We start from the raw sequence: 27,568 nt of genomic DNA on the forward strand, positions 1-27,568 counted from the left end.
GTGTGATTCTGGGGAAAGTTCAGGGATTGGTGAGATTTCAAGGTCAGAGACCTCAGAGATTGGTGGGATTCTGTGCTCAGGGATTGCTGAAGCTTGATTCTGGGGCAAGGTCAGGGATTGGTATGATTTCAAGTCCTGGTCCTGGGGTCAAATCAGGGGCAGGGTGCTTTTTCCTTGGCCCTTTTCACCTTACAGTGTCACTGTGTAGCATCCAGTATTTCTTAATGCAGGATCAGGATGCTTTATTCAGATAGTAAATTTAATTGTAATGTTACAAGATATAATTTGAGAAGTATCTTTTTCAAAAATTTACACATAGAATAGGGGCTTAAAAAGAAATGAGCATTATGGTGTGTCTTGGCCCTTAATTTCTTACCACATCCCAAATTCAGTTTTTTGTTTTGTTTTGTCTTATTTTTATCTATTTACATATTGACTTTGAACCCAAATTATTATCACTGGGAAAAGGTGTAAAGGCTCTTCCAAAGAGATCAAAAGTAGGCTTCCCATCTATCTCCCATGCCTCCTGGAGGTTGACTGGCTACTTCTGGCAGGGGTGAGTTTACCACCATTCTCTGCATCACATAACTTCAGAGAGAAGTCTGTCCAAAATGCCATGAGTTGGCTGGATAGAGTAAAAATTGTCAGGGTTGCATAAAAGTCAGTGCTAGAGAGCTTCTCCTGGGTGGAGGGTCACCTTCTACCCGAAGAGCAGCGTCCAGAGCCACGAGCATCGTTAAAACAAGGCGATCATGATAACGAAAGCTCAGCCAGGGAAACAGCAGTAGAATAATAGGGCCCAGCTGTGAGCTCAAGTTGTGGACCAGCCAGAGACCTTCGTCTTTCTCTCTGGAACTCTCTTAATGACTATTCCAAAGGGGTTCATCTCCCAAGTCCTGTGGTACCTGTGGTACATCTGACCAACTCTTCACTGTCTCTTGATAGTGCTGACTGGGGCCTGGTTTTCTAAACTCCTTAGCAATGAGACACCATCTGTAATTCTTGCTGACTCACTTATATGTTTATAACACGCACACCCTCAAATGTGCACACACGCACAGATACACACATACAAAGAGTGAGACACACACACACACAAACTGCAAGGTTAGAACTTTATTCCCCATTTTCTTTCAGAGGCCCTTTCTTCTACAGTCTATTTGAGATATTTGCCTGCCGTTTTCAGCTACTTATCTTAGAAGCTGGCTGAGTGTTGCCCACAGCAACCAGCAGCTTGCTGACATTGGTTTTGAGGTTCTTTTTTTTTTTTTTTTTTCCTCATGGTTTATTTTTTTTTATATTTAAAAATTTCCATCTCCTTCCCTCCTCCTCCCCCCTCCCTCCCCTCCTTCTCCCCTTTCTCTCCCCTCCTTCTCCCCCTTCCCTCCCCTCCCCTCCACCCATACCTCCCCTCCCTCCCTCTCAAGGCCAAGGAGCCATCAGGGTTCCCCACTCTATGCTAAGACCAAGGTCCTCCCAACTCCCCCCAGGTCCAGGAAGGTGATCGACCAAGCTGAGAAGGCTCCCACAGAGCCCGTCCATGAAGAACAATCAGAGCCCAGAGCCATTGTCCTTTGCTTCTCAGTCAGCCCCCGCTGTTGGCCACACTCAGAGAGACGGGTTTGGTCGCATGATCCATCAGTCCCATTCCAACTGGAGTTGGTGATCTCCCATTAGTTCTGTCCCACCGTCTCCATGAGTGAACGCACCCCTCTCGTTCCTGACTTTCTCCCTCATGTTCTCGCTCCTTCTGCTCCTCATCGGGACCTTGGGAGCTCAGTCCAGTGCTCCAATGTGGGGCTCAGTCACCTTCCCCATCTGTCGCCAGCTGGAGGTTCCCTCACGGTCCTGACTTTCTTTCTCATGTTCTCTCTCCTTCTGCTCCTCATCAGGACCTTGGGAGCTCAGTCCGGTGCTCCAAGGTGGGGCTCTGTCATTTTCTTCATCTATCGTCAGGTGGAGGTTCTTCTTATTATCTTCTCAAGGATCCCAAACTTATAGGCTCGATGTCCTTTAATCATGGCTAGAAACCGAATATGAGTGAGTACATCCCATGTTCATCTTTATGGGTCTGGGTTACCTCACTCAGAATAGTGTTTTCTATTTCCATCCATTTGCCTGCAAAATTCAAGATGTCATTGTTTTTTACCGCTGAGTAGTATTCTAGCATGTATATATTCCACAGTTTCTTCATCCATTCTTCCACTGAAGGGCATCTAGGCTGTCTCCAGGATCTGGCTATTACAAATAATGCTGCTATGAACATAGATGAGCATATGCTTTTGTTGTATGATTGGGCATCTCTTGGGTAGATTCCCAATAGTGGAATTGCTGGGTCCTGGGGTAGGTTGATCCCGAATTTCCTGAGAAACCGCCACACTGCTTTCCAAAGTGGTTGCACAAGTTTGCATTCCCACCAGCAATGGATGAGTGTGCCCCTTACCCCACAACCTCTCCAGCAAAGGTTATTATTGGTGTTTTGGATTTTAGCCAATCTGACAGGTGTAAGATGATATCTCAAAGTTGTTTTGATTTGCATTTCCCTGATAGCTAGGGAGGTTGAGCATGACCTTAAGTGTCTTTTGGCCATTCGAACTTCTTCTGTTGAGAATTCTCTGTTCAGTTCATCGCCCCATTTTTTAATTGGGTTAATTGGCATTTTACCGTCTAGTCTCTTGAGTTCCTTATATATTTTAGAGATCAGACCTTTAAAGAAGAATTTCTCAAACCAATTTCTAAAGAGCTTTGTACCCGTCACAGTTGAACATACATAAACAGCAATTCAAATTCAGAGAGCTTAACTGGGCCTTTCTACAAAGGCAGAAAGCGGTTTCACAATCTGAGTGATTTTCAAATTAAACAGCATTTCTGTCACTAGTTAAGAACAGAAGTTTCATTTGCTCTAGTGCATCCCTGTAGTTTCATTTAATAAAACTCATCCACTGAGTTAGGGCCGTGCCACAGTGACAAGGGTCAGGCCAGCTCTCCAGGCATTAACTGTGGGCTGACAGAGTGTGTGGTATGCCCCCACTACACATAGTTGGATGATTTGTTTCCCCTCCAAAGCTCTAGAAAATACTTCATTATATCCTGCAGAGTCAAATGGGAAGCAATCAAGCTGTTTTGTCATTTGAATTAGGAAAGGTCAAGGGATTAGGACTTAATAGTAGACAGAGGGAAAGAGCTTTGTGAAAATTGCCCATTTTTCCATATAAGGGGAAATAATGTGCTCCCTTCATTCAATTAAAATCCAGTAATATATATAGATTTTGGTTGGTAGGTAGGCTTACAGAGGAAAGGAAGCCATGCAAAATTCTAAAAGATTTTGTTTCACAGAACCTATGAAGTTCACACTTCTCACACAATGTCATTTGTACCAACACTTAGGAACTTTCCTCATACACTTTACTGACAGTATTAGTGACTTGGGCAACTGCCAGACTCTCATGCAGTCCTGATTTCACACCTAAAGAAGCAGAGGTTCAGTGAGTTGAAGAATGTACCCAAGGCTGCACAAGCCATTGAGTTTAGAGACTAAACATGAACCTAGCTCTCCTGTCTCAAGACTTCAACCACAATGACTTATCTATTTAGTTGGCTATCAGTTATCTTAAATATAATATCTATCAGATTGTTACAGAAAGATGGCCTTGAGATGATCAGTACACAAATATACTAGTTAAGAAGCTTCAAGGTATGTAGTTTAAAACACATGTAGCATAGGAACTGTTCTACACAATTTTGGAGTAAAAGGCTAAGGAACACTGGGCATTGCTGTCTTTTAATTTTAACAGACACATTGTTCTGGCATAGTTACCGGGTAGTTTAAAAACAAATGTGTGCATTTATTCATGACATTCTCTCCAAATCCTACTACAATGACTTTGTTAAATAATAAAAGAACAACATTTGGACTTTGTATATAATTTCTTCTTAGTTTGGTTTATTCTTCAAGTAAATTTGTAGCTAAGCAAAAAATACAGTGTGAAAACATCCCAAACCATTCTTTCTTGCAATAATAATTGTCAAAATCATTGCAGTATTTAAAAGTCTGTCTTCAGATCAGCAATACCTCAGAATACCACCTTAGGACATTTCCTAGTGTTTAGCCCAATAAGAAAAGTTACATGAGACAAGATGCCAGTCATGTGTGGAAGCCTATTTAGACCTGGTGTTTGTGTAGATCTTAGGTACTCAACATATCAGCCTCTTCTCTATTTGAGTTCATCTTTCTTCTCTTACTGTAATTGTGTGTGGAGTTTCCAGGTAAGGAATATACTAAGATGGACTCAAGTCAGAGCTGTTTCATAAAATTCCCAAAAACATTTCATTACATCAGCACTTTCTAACATCAGATATAGAGCATATCTCTGGCCAGGCCCACCTAATCTAATCCTGCAGTTTAGGAGATCAGAGGAACATTAACAATTGCAGGGAGCTGTACGCCTCCAAAAGTTGTCTTCTATGTGACTGCCTTAGCAGTTCCAGTGTGAAGACAGCAATGAAGGACAGGTATACTGGAAACCGGGAGACGAGTTCAGAATTACAAAAGAGAAAAGAATCTCCACCTGCCAAGAATGCATCAGGGCTCACACTTCTTCCATGAAAGGTGGTTGTGATAAAGATGTCCCTCATGGCTAGCCCAGCTTGCCAAGGTCTAATACTGCAGAAGGGGAAGGGCGCTGAGAATAAGAACCATGATCAAGACCAGAACAATGCTCTGGCACCAGAAACACTAACCTGATTGGCCTCCAAAGAATTTGGCAGGAAGGCTTTGGCCACCCATGTGTTTTTATCTTCTCATCTTTGAGGTGATTATGGTAAAGTGGTGCAGTGTTAAAGCCTCTATTTAGACATGCTTTTCTGAATCACCAACACAAGAATGGACAAACAATGAGAAAAAAAATTATTCACTTGAACACAAGGTTGCTACCTTCAAGTCTTGATAATATACTTAATGCTTAATTACACTGACATTCCTATTGAACAAGAATGTTGCAAGTACAAATATAATTTCTTAACTAAATATTTCATTATATGGAAGTGGCACTTGAGAAGTAATAAATTCACAGTGTCTTTGTGAGAGCCCAACATTCGGGTGTTAATATTAAAATTTTCAAATAAAGTATATCTTTCTCACAACTTTTCCAATTTGGTAAAATGTGCCCTTTATAGTTATATAAAAAGCTAGGCTTTTCCAGAAAATACTTTACCATTCAAATAAGATAATGATACTTACCCCAGTAAACCATTACTGACAGGGGACCTGAGAGATGTCAAGATTCATCCACCAGCATCTCTGATGTCCATGTCTCTCCTACACATAGTTCTCACAGTTGCCTTATAAACGGCTATAAAAGAAACTCCTTTTATTTCTACTGAAATGAATTTTGCTTTCTATGTTCCAGTTATATACTCAAAGAAAAAGATTTATAGAATGTTAGATACTATATTCTCAAACTTAAAATATAAGATAACAGGCAAGAGAGAAAACACAGAAAACATGAGGCTTGACAGAGTTACCTGATTCATTGACTCTGTGTCTGTATCCATTGTAAGGAATGCAGTTAATCTTAACACAGATCTCTCAGAAGCCATAAAATAACAAGGTATTATTATTATTATTCCAACAGTCCCTAACAATTTTGCCATTAGGATCTAATGACAGCCTTTGGGGTCCATTCCAAGACTCTTTGGGGCTCAGATTGGAAGCTATAACAAAAAAGGAATTTCTCTTTGGGTATCTGAGAACAAATGAATTCTCTCACAGATGGCTTTCTAAATCAGTCCCTTTATTGTTTTATTTCTATTCTAATTCTCCTGTCCGAATTTTAATTCCTTCCAGCTTCTTCTCCAGCCTGAAAGGTCTTCTCTTTACAGGAGCCTTGAAGCAATAAGAAAATTACAAAAGTTACCTCTCGCGGGTCAACAGCACATTCCTATGGTAAGCGATAGGGAACCGAGTCATTGACAAGACAATACAAGGTTCCAAGGCTACAGGAGTAAGAACATTACCAGATGGGGAAGGGACCAGTGCCTAGTGACAAACTTTGAGACATAGGTCTATTGTTATCAGACTGACAAAGGGAAGAGTTGGCATGCTTTTCTTAGGGTGCTTTGTGTAGCAACCTGGTTCGATATCTACTACTCTGACCTTGTTCACAGCTGTAAAGTTTCAAACTTATGATCTATTTACAAAAAGCCTTTAGTCTAGTTTTAACTCGGTCTGGGGTGAGATTAAGATAATTGTGTGCAGTTAGTCTGAACAAAACAACAAAATAGGCCTTTAAGTTTCTACAGTCCTCGTAGGGACAAATATATTTGGTTATGAAGCACGGCCCAGCACATATTCTATACATCAAAATTATATAGCTAAATGAAAAGTCATCCTCCTTATGACCCACAGACATCTGTGTTCATAAGATTGAAATGTAATCATGAGATTAGATATACACATCACATGAGATTACACACTACAATGCAGGTATTGGAGAGATACCAAGCTGCTATAGCAAAAGTGAGCAACAGTTTCAGGAGTCGATGGTCCTGCAGGGCTTTACTGGACAGGGTTAGCCTCTATCACAGCTCTTCTCTCGTGGGTTGACCACTGAATTATCAGTTGCCACATGCTGCATATATCCATGGTCTCTAACAGAACCAAACCATGTTTAGATACTTTGAACTTGGAGTCTGAAGATCATTATGAAACCCATTATTCATAAGCAGGGACACCTTAGCAAAGGGGATTTAGCAAAGTAATGAGAATGCTTCTTTGTAGTTGACAGTCTGATCACAAGGCACACTGGAAACCACTTTTCTCTGCATCTTCATTTTGCCTTTGATATTTTTTTTAAAAAATCTGAAAGCCACACTGAGGCTGAAGATACTCTCCCAAAGGACTGGAGTATGATTCTCAGCCTCCTACACACCGGATGACAATTGCCCATAACTCTAGTTCTGAGGAGTCTGACACCTTCTGGCTTCCACTGCCGCTCGCACACATGTGGCATACATACACAGGCATACATACATAAGCATAAATTTAAAAATAAAAATAAGTCTTCAAAAACCGCACTTCTTCTGCTCAAAAAGTGATGGACATTTGGACAGACTGATTCTAAACTTGGGTAGGTGATACCTATTAAGCATGCTTGAGGACACTAATCTTTACTCCCCTTCACCAATCAGGGATCCATCCCAAAGAGCTATTGCTTCCAATTGCTCCCCTCACACAGGAAACTCAGTCCTCTGTATTCATCAAGAGTTTATGGAAAATTTAATGATTGGGTGCTTAGGGCTAAAATTCAATGATCTGTGTTGACAGAAGAACAAATGACTCTAGTGCAGAGTGCAGTGACTCCCTCAGTGAGGAACTTTGTACATGAACAGACACTGTAAGGAACAACTCATGGCAGAGTTTGTTTCCTTGCTTGAGTTTGGCTAGCTTCCTGTGGAATGCAAGACACATTCCAGATCCCAAAATGTTAAAATTGGGGGGGAAATGTGTTTCTTATAATCAAAGCAGTGTAGGGCATGTTTGTTGAGTTTTGTAGTAGAAGATGCCAACTATCAGAAAAATAATATGTTTTCTTTCCTATTTTTTTTTAAGAAAAACATTTAAGTAGCATTTCCCCACCAATATCCTGTCATAATTGTTTCCTTTCTCTCTCAAACACACTCTGCCTGGGATATGACTTAATATTCTACTTATGAATCACTCTTGCTGATAGTAATCACAAGTCTCAATAGAACAAAGTAACCATCTGGTATACCTTTGAATATATGCAGTCTTGAATATATCCACAGTCTTCAGAGCCTTCTTAAAGAATTTTGCCCCTTTGCTGAAGGTGGAATGAGCCTAAGAGGGACCAAGTAGTTCACAAAGTCATTCACAAATTATAGAACAGAAACAAAATCCCAACTCACAGTTTCTAGAGAAGAGTAACTCAAGTGAGTATAACAAGAATGAAAACAGGGGCAGTTATCTTTATCATTAATTAAGCTGCCATTCAGCCATCAGAGAAATATGGCCACTGCATGTGCTCTGAACAACTTTAATAGGGAATATAAAGTAAAAAAATCACAGTGCTATAAGGACAAGACCTTTATTAAAAGTCAGTTATTTTTTTAAATTGAATTTAAATAATTTTATGTATGATATTTAAAATTTATTAAATAACAGCTCTAAACTATGATTTAATTGTTGCCATAATTTCAGTGTGATGAATGTATAAGTTATTTTTTTAAAAAAAAATTTGCAACATGCATAACTTGCCATGAAGATATCTGTGATCTCTGTTGCTGACAGAGTGACAGGTTCTACTGTGGCTTGTTGCTAACCTCCATAATCTAAAGAAATTCTAAGAGGCCACTAATTTGAGAGAGTTGGGGGTGTATATGGGAGGGCTTGAAGGGAGGAAAGGGAAGGGGAAATGATGTAATTATATTTTAATCTCCACAAATTATATCAAATAGAATCTAAATTTCTGTTGCAGGATAGAAAAAATAAACAATTATTTCCTTTTCAAGTTCCCAAATCTGCTCCAAATCTATGAATTCCCAAGCACACCCCAGTTTAAGAACCCCTGCCTTAATAAACATGCACAACAACTAGGAATACCTCCATTTTACAAACACAAAAACAGAGGCCAGAGTGGTTAAGTAACTGGCCAGCAGGTACATCAGATGTCAGCAGAACCTTCTCCTTTTCACCTGCAGTTTTCACTCTTCTCTGAGGCCAAGCACCTCTTAGGGTGGTCACCCACACACCTAGCCTAGGCCAGCCACCTCTTAGGGTGGTCACCCACACACCTAGCCTAGGCCAGCCACCTCTTAGGGTGGTCACCCACACACCTAGCCTAGGCTAGCCACCTCTTAGGGTGGTCACCCACACACCTAGCCTAGTCACCTGCAGCCTTCAAGCACCAGGAGTACCAGGTGAACGAGGCAGAGCTGTAGCAAGGAGGCCGGCAGGGTGAGGGCCTGGCTCATTCTTTGGTTTCCCTCTCCTTGGGCTTTTCTGTGTCTGGACTCCTAAGTGCTCCTCAGGTGGCTTTTCAGAGTGGCCATTATTTCTAGCACATTTTGAAACTATTTTCTACCTTTGCTACTTTCTCTTCCTCCCTTCTGATGATTGCTGCTTCTGTTTATTACTGTTCTCAGAGAAGGGAAATTGTTTCTCCTCACCCCCCTTAGCTCATTGCGGATACCTATTTGGATCTCCCCCTGTAATCACTATAATTCCTTAGCCTCCTTTTATCTAAAATATACCTATTAAGTTATCTTAACTGTTTTCAAAGTCAAATTGCCTCATCTGTTTATTATTTCCCTTCATTTTGCCTGACTACTTTAAAACTCAGGGACTACGAAAGCAATTGGTAAAGCTCTCGGTGGTCCCAGGATGCATTTATTGGTTTCTGTAATTGAGTCTGGCTGATTATGCCGAGTGTTATTAGCCTAGTGTTGTACCAACTTTAACATAACAAACCTTAAAGTTTAAAAATGTATTTTTAATATTTTTTTAATTCCATTTAAATTTTCACTTGGCAGTTATTTTCCTATTGCTTACCGCCCTCCCCTCCTGCAAGTGGGGGTCATTTTATTTCACGAAATCTAATACATGAGACTCTCAGACCAGATAGTGAAATGAAAACAGGGCCTGCCAAGGATGCATTCACTCCTACTTTTGCCTGAGAAGGAGAAAATAATCACCGTTCAGCCTCCAAGTAAGATTACCTTATTGTTCCCTGATTAAAATGACCTTACAAATTTCACGTGTATTTTGATAACCTATGGTCACTATTTTTAAAAACTGACCTCATGCTATATAGCTTGCTGGAAAGTGTTTTTTAATGTAATGATTTTTTTAAAGATTTTTTTTTATTCTAAGAAAATATTAATTCCTTTCCACACAATAACAAATTATCTCTCATGTGTCTTTGACTAGCTTTCTACAACACTCTTCCAAGAGTGTTGACAGTGTCTCAGACCACAGAGGAAATTTTGTCACCCATGGTGGCCCCTTGTAGCCACAGTCACTGCCATTCCTCTCTCTATATATTCTTTTTATTGTGTTTTTACTTTATTTTTTGAACTTATTCCGTCTGGTACACAAAAACCTAAAATTCTACTTATGAAGGGTAATGTGAATGCTTTGATAAATGTATGAGCAGCATACTGTTTAGATGTGGTTAAAGTCTTCAAACACTTCATTTCTGCAGTGTAAGAACCTTCAAATAACTTTCTTGTACTCTTCTGGAAGGCAGAGTTCATACCTGATTGCACTGGGGCCTGCTATAGTAGCTCACCAACACTTCTTGCGTCTAGCTAACTGTAGCTCAGCACCCACTGGTCACCCTTCCCATCACTCTCTCTCCTCAACCCTCCCAACCTTCAGAAGTCACACTTTTACTCTCAATTCTGTGAGTAGAAGGATTGATTTTTTTTTAGCATTTATACTATATCAAACCTTATATAGTAAGAGTTTTATAAAATACATACTAAATCTTAAGAACTGTAGGAGGAACAGACAGATTGAAAGTTTGAGAAGTGGTCATTGCTACCTTGACCATGACTACCATGACCCAACAGCATAGGACTTGGTTTTGTGCTAATCGGAGCTAGACATATATGTGAATATATCCACATACATGTGTTTAAACACAAAACACGAAGGCATAAATGTATTTATTCTTTCTCTCAGCACATGGTCTCTCAAACTTTCTCATTGCTACACCCTATTTAAGCTTTATCCTCCTCTTGGTTCCATTCAGAGTGATAATAAACTGGCTGGATACATAAGAGAGTAGTCACACATGAATGAAAGAGTAAGACAAAACAGAGAGGGGGTATTGGAGAATGTTTAACCTTTGAAAGAGAGGCATGAAGGAGAGTTTGTGGAGTGGTGTTATCAAAGTAAAGACTTAAAGATGTAATGAAGAACTCTGCATGGAATCCTGAGAGAAGAGGCATGGAGGAGGGGTACTGGTGGAGGGCCGTGCTCAACATTCTGTGAACATGGGGAAAGCATGTTCTTTAAGCATGTACTTAGAGAGAGGAGAGAAAGGAAAGAAGGTCACACTAGCTAGATACAAACTATTGGAGACTCGGGATCTGAATAGACCCCAAATCTGCACTAACAGTGGTCAAATGGTGGCTCTGATGCTGGACCGAGAGTAGACTGAAGGGTCCAAGAATTGAAGCAGTTTCCACTCAAGAAGAAGAAGTAGTCACTGACCCCTAAAAGCCATCAGATGGACCAGCTTGTCCCATCCAACAGGCCAGCCAGTTCTGCTGGTTAGGGATACTCTTGTAGGTAACTCCCTTGTTCCCTTTTGAAATATCCATTTAAATTTTTATAGACAACCTGGGGATTCTAGGATCATAAACCAAATAGCTAGCAACACTTTGCTCAGATTATTCCCTTATCATGATATTCCTCCATTCTTTGTCTGAAGAAGCATGAGAATTGAAAACATACAGAGCAATTTCAACAGATTCAGAGTCTGCACGTGTGCTCAACAGGAAGAGGTGACCTCACTTAAACAGAATTATAAGACTGACTCCTTAATTGACTTAATGTTAAAATTAACTCCCTTTCTTCTCCATCTTTGTTCTATGATTTATAGTCTATAGTAAAGGCATTATAATATTCCTAAAATACAAGTTCTATTACATTGTAGTGTGATCGTACACAGATACCCCTCTATGTGCTGTAGGGTATATTGCATAACTAAATCACAGACTTTATTCCAATTTCATATCCAAACACATAGATCTTCTTTGAGTAGTCCTATAAATGCCCACTCATTCAAAACCTTGTTATTGAGCACACATGGTCTTGGTACAGTCTCATTGGAATATTAACACAGATCTTATGTGCTTCTAAATACTGCAAAATCACTTATTTAATTGAGTATCCAGCATTTTATCCAGAAGCCATGCCAGGAGGTTGGGGTCATCTGGTGACTTGGCTAGGCTGGGCAGTCAGGGGTAGCCTCACTTCTGTGTATGGAAACTGGAGTTGGCTGTCAACCAGGCTGTTCTTCCCTGGTGGCGTCTCACCCTAAGGCAGTTTCTGTACATATCTGGCATGGGACTGCACAAAATGAAGTCTTCTTGTGGCAGGCTTTCTAGTATCACATAAAAAGTGTTCAAGTCAAAAGCTTCTTGCAGCAGGCTGTCTACTGCCACATGTGTTCACTTTCACTGGGTTCTATTATTAGAAAAAGTCAGAGGGCCTGCCTGGATAAAGGCCTGCCAAGAACACTTCAAACGGTGTACTACAAAGGAAGGAAGTGGGGTGTGATACAAAGGGGATCTCACTGTTGATACAAAGGAGAAACATAAGGCTGAATTAGAGAGTTAAAGACTACTACCAGGAGCAGTGGAGGAAGTCTTATTTCACATGAGGGAGTCTGGAATAAATTGTCTAAGAAGATAACATTTTAGCAGAGGCCAGCAGAAAACTGGAGAGAGAGTGAGAAAGAATTCCTGGAGAGCACACTAGTGCCAATGGTTAAGAACTGGAGGTGGCTGGCACAAGGAGGACTGGTGGGGATGGTGGTTGAGTGGGCATGAGGAACAATGGAAGGACGGGAGTGAGTGACTAGGAACTTACGAAGATAAGGGCTCTGCTTTTCATACTCAGAAGAAAGCCACATGGAGAGTTTGAGGGGAGTAGATTCATTAACACAGAAAATTATAGTGCAGAGAAGAGGCTGCCGAGTGGTGAGGCAGAAAGATAATCTGGACACTACAGCAGCACTCTTATTGGACAGTGAGGTCCAGAGTTGCTGGTGTTCAGGTAGACGTTGAAAGTGGAGCAACAGGATTCACTGACAATACTGCATTTGGAAGGTAAAACCCACATGGCGTCAAAAATGACTATCAAGATTTTCAGACTCAATAGCTCAGTGTTTTTGCTGTTTAGTAAGTCATTGTTCCTTAGAGGTAAGGAGACCAAAGAAGGAAGAAGCAGTGTAAGGACGTGGGTTGGAAGAGGAAAGGCCATATGATGGGGCTATGAGACAAAGAATGCAGACAGCCTCTGGAGTCTAGAAAATGAAGAAAAAGGATTCTCAGAGCCCCCAGAAAGAGCCCACCAGCTCTACCAGCATCTTGCCTTTAATCCTCCAAGAGTCATTTCATAACAAAGAGAACATATTTCTTTGTTTCATGTTATTAGACTGTAGTGATTTGTTACATCAGCATAGGAAACTAAGACACGAACAGCTATTTAATATACATGCAAAATTCAGGAGAGAGATGCAGGCACATGGACTTGGACTTTATCACAAAATAAAATCACTTACACCTGGCTGTGATTTCCAGCAGGGTGTGAACTGGGGAAAGACTAGGTGTTTTCATACTGTTTCTGACCACCCAATACCCAGAGACCAGAGAGAGAGCTGAGAAAAGTAATAAAAACTGAGAAGGAGTACTAGTAAGACATGAAGAGAACTGACAGTTTCAGATCCCAGAAGCCAAGGGAAGACCGTGTATGGAGGGAGAAACCAAGTGTCATTCTCACTGTGATCTCAGTGCTGGGATGTTTTGATAACACTTATAAAATTTTGGGAAGAACAGTTGATATTTGAGGATGTAATATCTGTAGAGCATACTTGCCATATGCTTTCAGACTTTGCCATACATGCTCTGGTAAAGTGACATGTCTCAAAAGCAATATTTGGAGGCATACATTAGAATCCTTTCATTCATTTTTTTTTGTTTGTCAAATATTTCAAGGTTCCTCTCGGCTATGTCCTTGGGATATACTGTAAACAAGCATGATTCTCATTGCATGAGAACTTCAAGAAAAGGGGTTTGTTCTTAGGATTAACATCACCTCTTCTACCAACGTTTTATCCAGTCTTTCCTGTATTTTCTTTCTGGCCTTTGATGCATGTGCATAAAATTCCTCACATTTAGTGTGGCAACCATTTAGTGTCTGCTGGTGATCTGTGCCCCCTGCACTGCTATCCAGGTCTTTGTAAACAACACCTTTCACGGGTCTCCATGTGATTTACTGTTAGAACTAAGACATTGCTGCAGAAGAAATAGGGCCCCATTAATAATCGTACTGAAGTATGCATGAAAAGTAGGAATGCCCAGGGCTAAGTGTGCATTGGTGCATTGTAGCCCCCTCCTCAGCTTCTTCCTAATAGCTATTGCATACTTACATTTTATCCCTGAATAATATTAATATTTTATCTTTTACTTTAGTTGATGACCAATATATCAGGAAGAATGCTATAAAAATTAAAGGTTTCTGCATCTTTTAAAAGAGTTCCATTATTTTATCCACTATCCATCATTATAAAGACGCAAAAATAGTCTCCCATAGACATGAGTCCTTGAAAAATCACTGCTCAGTTTTCCTTTTCCCAATCCTGAGGATTAAACTTGGACGTTTGGTCACTGAGACAAGTGTTCTCTCACTGAACAATATATTCAGCCCTCTTTTTACTTTCAAAAATGTACTTTTATTTTTATTGATGCAGATGTGAATACATGTTGCATATGTACTCTCAGAGCCCGGATGAGGACATTAGATTTGTGGAGCTAGTTACAGGCGGTTGTGAGCTGCCTTTGGGTTCTGAGAACCATACCGATCCTCCAGAGAAGCAGCCAGGGCTCTGAACCTCTAAGTCATCTCTCTATGCCCTGCCCTCTGATTTTACTGAGGCAGGATCTCTCCTTGTCCAAGCTTGAACTTGCATTGCTCCTCTTTCAGCTACAGTAGCTGGGATTACAAACATGCACGAGAGGCCCAACAGCAGCTGTTTCATGGAACTGCAGATTTACTTTCTTTTCCAAGATAAGGAAAGCTCAGTAGAGAATTACTCTCTCTTCCCTCTTACATCAGCAGCCACAGCTAGAGCTACACAGTGTCCTCAAGTTGCCAGTGGAGCCCTGTCTACAACTCCCCCACCAGTGTTTACTGAGCTGCTCATACATGCTGTTATTAAACTGGAAATGCAGCATAGGGTGCACAGCTTTCTCCCTTCCCTTTTCTAGGCTCTTGACCATTTCCTGATTCTTTAATTTGTGGCCTTGGGGATTTTACTTATAGGAGGCCTTAAATTTTTATAGGAGCCAAACAAGGAGAAAACACAAATGGAATAAAGTACAACAGGCCAGCATACTAGATAGGGCTGTGTAGTGTGCTCATCATGAAAGGAATGGAACGAAGTGAGTCATGAGCTCACTGAGTGAACCAAGAGCCCTGAAGCTTCAGACCCACTACTGTACTTTTGCAAGTGGAAAAGGAAAAGCACACTTAAAAAATAATTCCTGTTAAAGGCACATTTCAGATCCTTACTAACATTAGTGAAAGTATTTGAACAAATAGAGCATATGGGGATATTGTCACAACCAGGAAGTGCTCAAGTGCTGTTTATTTTCCCACAGGGGGGAAAAAAACATGAATTGAGTTGGCGTGGCTCTGAACTGTATCAGTCCTTGAATATAAAGTAGTATTTTTGTAAGACAAAATATGATTATTTTAATGTTTATTCTTCGTTGTTAACTTGGCCATATTTGAAATCAACTAAAATTCAAATAATTGGGTGCACCTGTGAGTTTTTTCTTAATTATTTGACATAGAAAGACCCACTTCTAATCTGTGTCTTTAAAGTGTGAAGACGTATTTCCAATCCATATCTTCAGGGCACAGGGATAAGCCACACCCGTTGGAAGAAAAGATGAGTAAACACCAGTGTAAAAATACATTCAACAACTGAAAGGGCAGTATGGCACCACCAGAACCCAGTGATCCTACAACAGCAAGACCTGAACATTCCAATGCAACGGAAGCACAAGAAAACGAACTTAAAAATCAATTTATGAACATAATAAGGACTCTTAAAGAGGAAATGAAAAATTCACTTAAAGAAGTTGAGGGAAAGACAAACAAAAAAATGGAGGAAATCTTTATATCCCTTAAAGAAAGCAAAGAAAGCCAAGAAAAAAAATAATCAAACAGGTGAAGAAAATGGTTCAAGACTTGAAAGCCGAGATGGAAACAATAAATAAATCACAAATCTAGGGGAGTTCTAAAAATCGAAAATCTGGGGAAGTGAATGGGAACTATAGATGCAAGTATCATCAACAGAATAAAAGAGATAGAAGATAAAAATCTTAAGCATTGAAGATACAATAGAGAAAATAGATTGATTAGTCAAAGAAAATGTTAAATCCCATTAATTCCTAAAACAACACACCCAGGAAATCTGGGACACCATGAAAAGACCAAATCCCAGCTCAAAGGCACAGAAAACATATTCAACAAAATCACAGAAGAAAACTTTCCCAACCTAAAAAAGAACATGCCTATAAAAGTACAAGAATACAAGAAGCTTGCAAAACACCAAATAGGTTAAAGCACAAAAACAAAATGGATGGAACTAGGAAAAAATCATCCTGAGTAAGGTAACCCAGACCCAGAAAGTCAAACACAGTATTACTGACTCATAAGTAGATATTAGATGTAAAACAAAGTATAACCGGGCTACAATCCACAACCCCAGAGAAGCTAGGTAACAATGAAGACCTAAGAGCATGGGTCTCCCTGGGAAGAGGAAATAGATGAGAAACTGGGGGCAGGGGTTGGAGAGGATGGAATGGGGAGATAAGAATATGAGAGATCAGGATGGTTGAGTTGGAGGTGCAATGAAAGAGATATTTTTTGTATTTTTCTCTTTTTTCTATTTTATTAATTTTCATTGAGCTCTACATTTTTCTCTGCTCCCCTCCCTGCCTCTCCCATCCCTTCAACCCTCTCCCATGGTCCTCATGCTCCCAATTTAATAATGTTTTCTAGCTCCATCTATTTTCCTACAAATTTCAAGATGTCGTTATTTTTTTCTGTTGTGTAGTACTCCATTGTATAAATGTACCACATTTTTCTTATCCATTCTTCAGTCAACGGGCATTAGATTTATGTATGTCCCTCTTAGGATCCTCATTGTTGTCTAGGTTCTCTGAGATTGTGATTTGTAGGCTGGTTTTCTTTGCTTTATGTTTAAAAACCACTTATGAGTGAGCACATGTGATAATTGTCTTTCTAGGTCTGGGTTACCTCACTCAAAATGATGTTTTCTAGCTCTACCCATTTGCCTGCAAAATTCAAGATGTCATTATTTTTTTATCTGTGTAGTGAGTGCTCCATTGTGTAAATGTACCACATTTTCCTTATCCATTCTTCAGTCGAGGGACATTTAGGTTGTTTCAAGGTTCTGGCTATGATAATGCTGCTATGAACGTAGTTGAGCACATGTCCTTGTGGCACAATTGAGAATTCTTTGGATATATACACAAAAGTGGTATTCCTGGATCTTGAGGAAGGTGGTTTCCTAATTTTCTGAGAAATTGCCATAGTGACAACCAAAGGGGTTGTACCAGCTTGCATTTCCGCCAGCAATAAAGGAGTGTTCCCTTTTCCCCACAACCTCTCCAGCATAAGTTGTCATCAGTGTTTTTGATCTTGGCCCTTCTTACAGGTATAAAGTGGAATCTCAGAGTTGTTTTGAGAATGGAGATGGAGAAGGAATGGGAGGGGGGATTAAAAGGGAAGTAGGGTGAAGAAATGGGAGGAGAGAAGGGAGGGAAAAGTGTGTTTGGAATATGAAATAAATAAATAAATGAACAAATAAATAATTTAAATAAATAAAAGCAATATAGCTGTTGTGAAAGTTAAAGAAAAAAAAAGAAAGAAAATAAACCCAGCTGTCAGCCATAATCTCAGAGAGATTTAAAGAAGCTGTTGTAGGCTTCCCAACCCAGAGCTGGGCAAGAGAAGTTCCCCAGAAAGTACTCCGATGTCTGGTACATTTGCATCATCAAACACAGAACTTTTTCTTTCCTTTAAGAAAGGTGCCAAGGGAAGAGAGTGCTTCTCTCACTGAGGATTCAGTTCTGACCTTTGAGCTTGCAGAAGGAGAGGAGCTGGTAGGGACAAGGAGAGACTGTCAGGGTAGTGGGGTAAGAAGGGATGGCTATCCTTTCAAAGCTTCCGTATTTCTACATAGAAATGAATATGAAGCCAGTGGCATGACGTAGAGGAAATCAAAATATCACTGTGAGATCTTGAGTCTCATGACTCTCATTAGTTATGTTGCTACATCAATAATACAGCTATAGACTGGTGGAAGACATTAATGTTAACTAGAGTCCCCTTTTAGCCAATTTACCAAATACCCTAGTTATTTCATTGTTTTTCAAATATCAGAATGAAATATAATTCTATTTCCTACGTAATTAAAATGTATCCTTTTGCTGATGTTCATTCAGTATTTTTAGCCTGCTGTCTCATTATGGTTGCCATAGTGACATTTGTGAGCAATGATATGTCTTAATACATTTAAGGACTATCAATGGACTTGGACTAGCACAAGAGGAGAATTCACTGAAACCCAAACTGCTTCAAATGACATTGTAAAAATGGGACGAGGATTGTCCCACAGTAGTGATGAAGGACTCCCATTGGCTAATAAAGAAACTGCCTGGCACATTTGATTGGTCAGCCTTTAGGTGGGCGGAGTAGACAGAACAGGAAGAAGGAAGTGAGGTAGATGGCTCAGTCAGATGCTACGCCTCTCCTAAGTTAGACAGACCGCCGTGCCTCTCCTCAGAGAGAAGCCAGACGAGATGCGATGAAGCCAGCCACCAGGCCAGACATGCTGAATCTTTCCGCGTAAGACACCATTCATGGTGTTACATAGATTATTTGCCGGGCGGTGGTGGCGCACGCCTTTAATCCCAGCACTCGGGAGGCAGAGGCAGGCGGATCTCTGTGAGTTCGAGGCCAGCCTGGTCTACAAGAGCTAGTTCCAGGACAGGCTCTAAAACAGAGCTGCAGAGAAACCCTGTCTCGAAAAACCAAAAAAAAAAAAAAAAAAAAAAAAAGAAAAAAAAAAAAAAAAGATAGATATGGATTAGTCAAGATGTGAGAAAAAGGCTGGAATTAATGGGCCAGGCAGTGTTTAAAAGAATACAATTTGTGTGTTGATATTTCGCATGTAAAGCTAGCTGTGTGGGAGCCAGGGCGGCAGGAACGCAGCCTGTCTGCTCCTCACTACACAGAAGAATACCTCCGAGCACACACTCTTAGGGATAGATCTGGGCTTCAGTGAGCTGCTCGTTCTGCTCCAATCTCCAGCACGATGTAGGCTAAACTGCAATAGGTACCTGCAATTTAGTACTAATGTAACTTACCCAAGGCTTCCCATTTCCCCAGGCTTCAGCTAGTTTAGCTGTCAAGTGAAAGTAACGCATGGCACTCGACCTTGCCATCATTCTTTCCCTACCTCTCCCCTGGGTACCCATGGCTGCTCAAAATCAGATGCTGGAGCCTGTCAGAAATACACAGTTTGAACTCCAAGACAGACCTGACCAGAAAGCAAAACCTGATTTTAACTTCATCCGGTAAGAGACGTTTCTCTATGTACCTTCCAGCCAGGACTGGGTTTGGATTGGAGCTCTGTAAGGAGCCCATGCCTGCCGTGCTGGGGTTAGGGTCCCTGACACAGCTGCACAAGGTGACTGCAGCCACCCAGCACACATGAGATGGTTTGCTTTCGGGATTTTCTTTGAGATTACCACCTGACCAAACAGCGTTGCCACCATCATCTGTGAAGCATTAACAGCCAGAAAGTGGTGCTGGGGCCAACTGCCCCATGTCAGCACAGACTCTGTCTTCTTTGAAGATTAAAGTGAGGACATTACGCTCCAAATTCAAATAATTATGAGGCTCCTTTCCTTTCATTTACTTGGGCATTTCACTGTCACTTTTAATAATAATAAAAAAAAAGATGTGTTGAGAAATGGGCATATTTTCTCATGATTTTCTGGTGAATTATTTTCTCTATGTTATGAGACAGTTAAAAAGCTTTAAAACAAAGAAGAAGCTAATTTTAGGGAGAAAGGGGGATGTTATGGAACATGGGTCCATATATTTTTTAAAAAAAGGAATGCTGGGAATTTTATAAAAGGAAAGAATACACATATCACCCTTGTGTTTATATTATAAAGCAAGCAATTTAAAACATTCAATATGTATTTTCAGCAGTTTCCTTCTTTTTGATGTTGCATTACAACCAGAGAATGTTAATGGTTACCAAATTGCTTTTGGCCAAGTTGCTTAACCTTAAGAAAAAGAATAAAGGGGAAAAAGAAGTGTTGCAGGATGTGATTGCAGCGTATGAAGGCTGTGAACCCCCAGCATGAGCTGGGTAACTGAGAACTGCAGTAGGAGGTCACAGACAGCATTTCCCTGCCTTGGGTTATGTTCAGTGCATGGCAATGAGCAATCATTTCCACGGCTCCTAGTAGACAGCCACTGCTTTATTAAGAGAGAAGTGAGGTCACAGATGACATCCTAACATCCTTGAGCTGTTTAGACTCTTCCTCTGTGTGTCCCAGTCTTTTTTGTTTTAAAACCAGAGTTGGCCATCTCAGCAACCAAGCATTTGTCTCAAGAAATAGACTTTTCCCCTATGCTCTGTAACAAGCGATGGAATATCTAGCTGCGTGCACAGAGAAGGGGTGACATGGAGCATGGCTCTCCTCCTTGTCTCCAGCAGTGATCAGCTTTTCCCACCTACCCTGAGCTGCTCATGCTGAGTAATCTGAAGCTTGTGACTCACATTCCTGAGCATCAGTGGCTTCATTGCAGCTCCTTTGTGAAGAGCGGTATCTCAACGCTTAGATGACTCCATAAGTAGAGGGAAGTGATGTCACGTATGGTGGATGGTTTGTTTTCTTGCTTCTTTATAGGAAACATATGGCCCTGTTTACTTATGAATAGAAAACAACAACACGCTGCTATCAAGTTAGCAGCAGCTAGTGGAACCATACATGAGTAGAAATTAAACATCTCTATCCTCCCCACGATTCTAGTTTGTTGATGTCTGTACACATCCTGTTTTATTTGGGTTGAAGGGAAGTTTTATTATTTTAGGCTTTGATTCCTAATTGGAAGGAAATGGTGTAGCAAGACATTATTATTTTTGTTTTCACTCCGCTCTGTGTTCAATTAAATTACTTTATTAGCAGAGATAATAAATTCTATCTGAGTAGACTTTGTATTATGATCATGGAAAAATTAAAACCTATTCATTTGTTTGACTGTACTATTTGTATCTCTGATTTTTAAGACTTGTGACTGGAAAATTGGAAGTGGCCATTTGGATATGGGACACAAAGCAACGGAAGGCAGAGCTGAGTTTTCCTCATATCACACACTCCCAACAAGCTTTTTTTGTTTGCAACTTGGGAACCTTCGCATACAAGAGTGCCCAATTCTATTTTCATTTATCGGATGTATTATAGTTTTGCTTTTCTCCTTCCTGCAGTGTTTAGGGTAGAGGTAGAACAGAGAGAAGTATTAAGGCTGCCAGATTACATGTCTACCTGCTACCCGTGCACTTTTTAAAAGTCAGATTGCTTATTTTAGAATTTTGTGGAGTGTGTTATGATCATATCCACCCCTCCCATAACTCATCTCAGATCCATGCCGCATGACTTTGTGTCTTCAGTTTGTCTCCGTCTAGGCTAATGTGTGCTGCATCCTCCCACGGGGGCGTGGTCACCTTACAGAAAACCGATGGTTCCTCTTTCAGCAGCTAACAATTGCCGACCACCCCAAAGCTAGGGGTAGAATTTTGTGCCTACCTCCCATAGCCGTGCTGAGATTTGGTCTGGCTTGGGTTTGCACAAGTCTTGTATGCTTGTATGTGTGCTGTCCCGACTGCTGTGACTTCCTGGGTACGTCTGTCCTGCTATGTCCAGAAGACACTGTTTCCTTGTAGTCGTCCACCACCTCTGTTCTTACAGTTTTTCTACCCCTTCTTTGTTAATTACCCCTAGGTTTAGGGAGGCTGAGGTGTGGTATATTCAGTTTAGGACTGAGGATTCTGGAATCTTTTATCTTCTGCACCTGGCCTGTTGTTGCTCTCTGTGTTAATCACTATCTAGTGCAAACAGAAGCTTCTATGATGAGGAGTGAAAGATGCATCAATCTATAGGTATAGCAATAAGTCATTAGAAGTCAGTCTAATACTGTGCTATTTTAACAGTATAATAGTTTAAGTTTCTTCCCTAGGAGCTATGACTTGTCTAGTCATAGGTTCTTGGCCTGATAATGGCATTAAGCATGGGTTTCATCTTCTAGAGGGGGACATAAATCCAATCAGAAAGTGGCTGGTTATTCTCAGGACATTGGGCCACTACTGCACCTGTGGGCATTCTTGTTAGAGCAATGATTATTTATCTCACAAGGTACATAGTAGGGTAAGATTAATGGTTACTCTACTCCTCCTGCAGAGTACATAGCACATTCTGGTAAGTAGTGCCTTAAGCAAAGTGTTCAAAAACTATTGTTGCTATAAAAATAATTGCGCAATTTTATTGCATTCACTCTGTTACATTTTTTGTAACTTTCCAGTTAATTCTTAGGTGTGACAAATCCCATGGGAACCTACCTGTACATCTTAGAACCATCAGGAAATACACAGACTAGATATTGATCAGGGAAGAACAATATTGTTTTGACAAGAATCTGTGAGGAGGTGAATCATTTGATAGCATAGAAGCAATAGATGGGAAACAAACACTTATCTCTTTTATATTTTATTTAGGTCAATATTTCCAACTACAGTCTGGTGATGGAGTCTGACTCAGGAACCTTCTTACCCATGGGGCTGGAGTTCACCGGCAGTGACAAGGCCAGGGCTATCATGAAGGAGGTCATGAGCCTGCTGCAGCCCCTCAACATCACCAACGTCTTTAGTGATGGAGAAGGAACAGATATTAACTTCTGGATCCAAGCTGGAGTGCCTGGTAAGACCAAAAGTGAAGATGATGGTTCCTTTACACTGTCACCAACGTGAAATAAAATCTCTACTTCAATGTCACGGTGGTTACTGGCAGATATGCATGGAAATCCTATGTTTTTGCCACTAAGGTAGACTCAGAGTATTTTCACAGTTGGGATAATGGTGCGTTTGCTTCCCCATCTGCAGTGAACGATTGCAGAATTCAGCCTATGAATCTGCTGTTGGTTTTGATTTGTGTTTAAGGATAGATTTTGTGTTTTCACAACCAAACTTTGAGAACTAAAGTGGAAAGCAATCACTGCTTCCAACTCCCTTCTGTCTTAGCCCCTACTAGGGAAACGTCCCTCACTCTAATGAAGCTAGACCCACACATGAGAGATTCGTTCTTTGAGGATGGAATGCTTCCTTATAACTGTGTTGGTCCTTGATCCTTCTGATTAGAGTTTGAAGATAGGGCTGACAAAAAGGTCCGGTAGAAATAGGCAGCTGCCGTCGAGATGAGTTTGATTCCCAGGACCCAGGTGGTATAAGGAGAGAACCAGCTCTCACAGCTTATCCTCTGACTTTGACAGGAACACTGTGGCAAGCACATGACCACACACACACACACACACACACACACACACACACACACACACACAAGAGCTTGGGCATAAACTGACTTACCCTGATTGGTGATTTGTGGCGTGAATCTTCTGTCCTAAGCCAAGGACAGAAATGAAATTATGAAATGCAAATACACCTGTGAGTTATAGGAACAGTGATAGGAATAGATTTCAAGAACATAAATTTGTGCTGATCCACAAATCTGCCCAAGATCAGCCGTGCAAAGAGTTATTGGTATTGTTTCTGAGCCTACATTGTGCCTCCAATATCATTACATCCATATCTAAAAGAATATCCAAAGATCCACCTGCAAATTGTTCTGCGTTTGTGTTATCTAAGTGGGAAGCCTGGCCTGTGAGCTAGTTAGCATTACTGTTTCCAGAATTCTCGTGTGTCATATGTACAAAAACAGGCTCTCCAGGTACTCTGCCACCATGCTTCCTACTTACAAAACAGATCTCACCAACAGCTACAAGATTTACATCTTAAAGAAAGCCTGTTCTTGAGGTATTGTGGGTTTTTAAGGCATATATTAGGTTTGGAAATTTACACGAATGTCCATAACTAAAAATTCTAAGTCTTTACTTTATTATAAAGGAAGATTCAAATTCTGCCCATTTGCCCTATGCGTGTTTTAACAAAAGCTTGAAATTCTTAGAAATCTGTATTTCCATTTAGAATGGTGCATAATTCTTTGACATATTTAAAACATTATACATACAGTGTATGGATATCAAAGTATAGGGCCAAATGCTTATGCTTCGAGTGGCTCAGGATCATTTGATCACATTTTACATTCTCTCAGCAAGTGTTTAATTGAGGACCACCAAGGCAGCTGCTGTGATGAAAAGGCTACTGGGTCAGAGTAAGTGAGACTGGATAAGGACCAGGAGTGGCCAAAGGGGCAGAAGGAACCAAACTCTACAGCAGAACTGAGGGGAAAATAGTACAGGAGGTCCTTCTGTCTTTGTGTTGCTTTCACAAAGAACAAAGAAACTGCTTTGGGCCTGTTGATAGGGCAGAATTTAGGTAGGCAGGGAAAATCAAATAGAATACTGGGAGGAAGAAGGCAGAGTCAGTGAGACACTCTGGAGCCGCCGCCAGAGTCAGACATGTTGAATCTTTCCCAGTAAGCCACTGCCACATGACGATATACAGATTAACGGAAATGGGTTAAATCAAGATGTGAGAGCCAGTAAGAGGCTAGAACTAATGGGCCAAGCAGTGATTTAATTAATACAGTTTCTGTATGGTTATTTCGGGACTAAGCTAGTCAGGCAGATAGGACAAACAAGCGGGCCCTCCTCCTACAGAAAAAAAAAACCTTATACCGACTGCTCCACCATCACATTTTTCTGTCTGACCACAAGAGCCCCTCACTTACTCCTACACATGACTATTCTCCATAGGACTTGATTTGCATGAAATGAACAGCGAGGTTGATTACCATCATATAAGGCAATGAGGTACCTTCCCTCTTGGCCTCAGCAAAGGCATGTTTGATTTTCCACCTAGCAGGGTGAAATGAGAAATCTGCCTGTTTTGGTTGTAGAGTCAGTAAGCTACACTTGTGGCTCCCACCATTCATGAAGCCCCCAGTCAAGTTTCTTTTAAAATACTGCCTTTAATCTGAGAGTATCCTTTAGAAGTTGGTACAGTTACCCTTATTTTAAAGATGGGGAAATCGGCTCAGAGAGATTACATGATTTGCACAAGTAACTGAGATCAGGCCATTTTGATGTCAAGGCTGCTGGCCTTTTCCCCACAGCAGGCAGTAACACAGAGGCGTCTGGGCAGTGTCTAAAGTGTTTGTTTTATTCAGCTTTTGCTTATGCAAAGGATTTCAGTTTATTACTGCCTGGAATAATTCACCTCTGGGAGAAAGGAGTTTGTTATTGTAAATAACTGTGTATTTCTCCTCACATTCCTTGGTCTCCTCCCCTTGCCTCCAGGTCAGCAGGTTTTCTGAGGAGTCGGTGTTTCATTTTGCATGTGTGTGCATGTATGTGCGTGTGTGTATGTTTGCATGTGTGTGCGTGTGTTTGTATGTGTGTGCGTGTACACCAAGGCACACATCAGAAGACAACTTGCTGGGAATGGTTTTCTCCATCCACCTTGTGGGAACCAGAGACTGAACTCAGGCCATCAGACTTGATAGCAGGTGCCTTTATTCACGGAATTATCTTGCCAGCCCTATGTTATCTTTTGTTGTTTCAAATTTGGGTTATTCCTGTACTGCCCACCTTATAACACTTGGGATATTGAAACATTCTAGAACTTCTGAAAAAGACAACAAGCATAACTGACCTAAAGGAAAATGAAAATATATGTTTTGTGTGTGGTCTGTATTTTATATGCAGTGGCACCTCATACTCATCTGCCCTGAGGGTAGGAGTCAACAAACTATTTAAACTATGCTTTGCATTAATCCATATCAAAGCTCTATTTCTTCTTTTCCTCTCATTTCTTCTATTGACCAAATAAACACTAAGGATCCCTTATCATGTTAAATATCCATAATCTGAAGTGACTACTTGGTGGCTGGGCCTCAGTTTTTCTTGAGTGTTTCATGTATGCTTAATAGAAAAAAATACTTATTGAAAGCACAGGTTGAATTCATGATTTTTACTAATTATTGAAAACAAGTATTTCAGTTTCTGAAAATGTCTTCTTTGGGAGAGGAGGAAAAAATCCTGCTGAACAAGATGAAATCTGTCATGAATTATAATCCAACAAGACAATGAATTAGCAACAGAAATAGAACACTTTAGGGAGAAAAAGATTTAATACAAAGTGTTTAGGGTGTACTTTTCTACTAGAGCTCTTCCCTTGAGATCTCAGACCCCAACTATCCCCATGCCTCCACCGACACCCCTGCTCTTTCCTTGAGATCTCAGGCCCCAACTATCCCCATGCCTCCACCGACACCCCTGCTCTTTCCTTGAGATCTCAGACCCCAACTATCCCTGTGCCTCCACTGACACCCCTGCTCTTCCCTTGAGATCTCAGGCCCCAACTATCCCCATGCCTCCACCGACACCCCTGCTCTTCCCTTGAGATCTCAGACCCCAACTATCCCCATGCCTCCACCGACACCCCTGCTCTTCCCTTGAGATCTCAGAACCCAACTATCCCCGTGCCTCCACCGATACCCCTGCTCTTCTGTGCCCTTCAGCACAGTCTGTGTTCACAAATCCTTTCTCAGCCCACAGCATTCTGTGCCCCTCTGGTTTTCTGTGGCACTTTGGTGCTATAGCTGCAAAGGCAGCCTTGTTTGGTGTAATTAGGAGCTTGGGTGCATGCTGCCTCCTATGGTCACTAATCATTTCTTCTTCAACTTTAAGGTCAAGATTTTGTATTTTTTTTAACATCTTCTACAGCTTTTAGTTTAATTTGGGAAAATATTTGAATTCTTGTCATTATGACATGAGAGAAGAAACTAAAATACTGGAAATAATTATTTTCTTGGTAAATGTTTGCTCTCTTATATTAAGAATACGGAGAAAATAAAAGATGTTGAGAAAACAGTCCCCAAAAGATTAAAATATTAGAAGAAAACAGATGCATTAGCCTGAAACAAGTAGACCAATTTCTCATACATGAAAAGAAACTGGGAGATGTTGTAAACACGCCTTCTAGTACACAGTGAAGATGTTACAAACACGCCTTCTAGTACACAGTACAGATGTTATAAACACGCCTTTTAGTACACGGTGAACATGCTTATAAACACACCTGTTAGTACACAGTGCAGATGTTATAAACACGCCTTCTAGTACACAGTGCAGATGTTTATAAACACGCCTTCTAGTACACAGTGCAGATGTTATAAACATGCCTTCTAGTACACAGTGAACATGTTTATAAACACACCTGCTAGTACACAGTGCAGATGTTTATAAACACGCCTTCTAGTACACAGTGAAGATGTTTATAAACATGCTTGCTAATACACAGTGCAGATGTTATAAACATGCCTTCTAATACATAGTGAACATGTTTATAAACATGTCTTCTAGTACACAGTGAAGATGCTATAAACACACCTTCTGTTACACAGTGAAGATGTTTATAAACATGCCTTCTAGTCCACAGTGAAGATGTTTATAAACATGCCTTCTAGTCCA

General features: G+C 40.6%; 1 protein-coding gene across 2 annotated transcripts in view; it reads left to right on the forward strand.

Moving 5' to 3' along the window:
* Positions 1-27,568, forward strand: part of Cpq (carboxypeptidase Q) — a 352,278-nt gene that overhangs the window by 267,791 nt on the left and 56,919 nt on the right. For both annotated transcript variants that reach the window (XM_038342182.2, XM_038342183.2), the window contains one exon: positions 22,638-22,839. In XM_038342182.2, the coding sequence (XP_038198110.1) occupies positions 22,638-22,839 (202 nt within the window). The remainder of the gene's footprint in view (positions 1-22,637; positions 22,840-27,568) is intronic.

The sequence above is a fragment of the Arvicola amphibius genome, chromosome 9 (assembly GCF_903992535.2).
Source record: "Arvicola amphibius chromosome 9, mArvAmp1.2, whole genome shotgun sequence".
NCBI classification, from domain to species: domain Eukaryota; kingdom Metazoa; phylum Chordata; class Mammalia; order Rodentia; family Cricetidae; genus Arvicola; species Arvicola amphibius.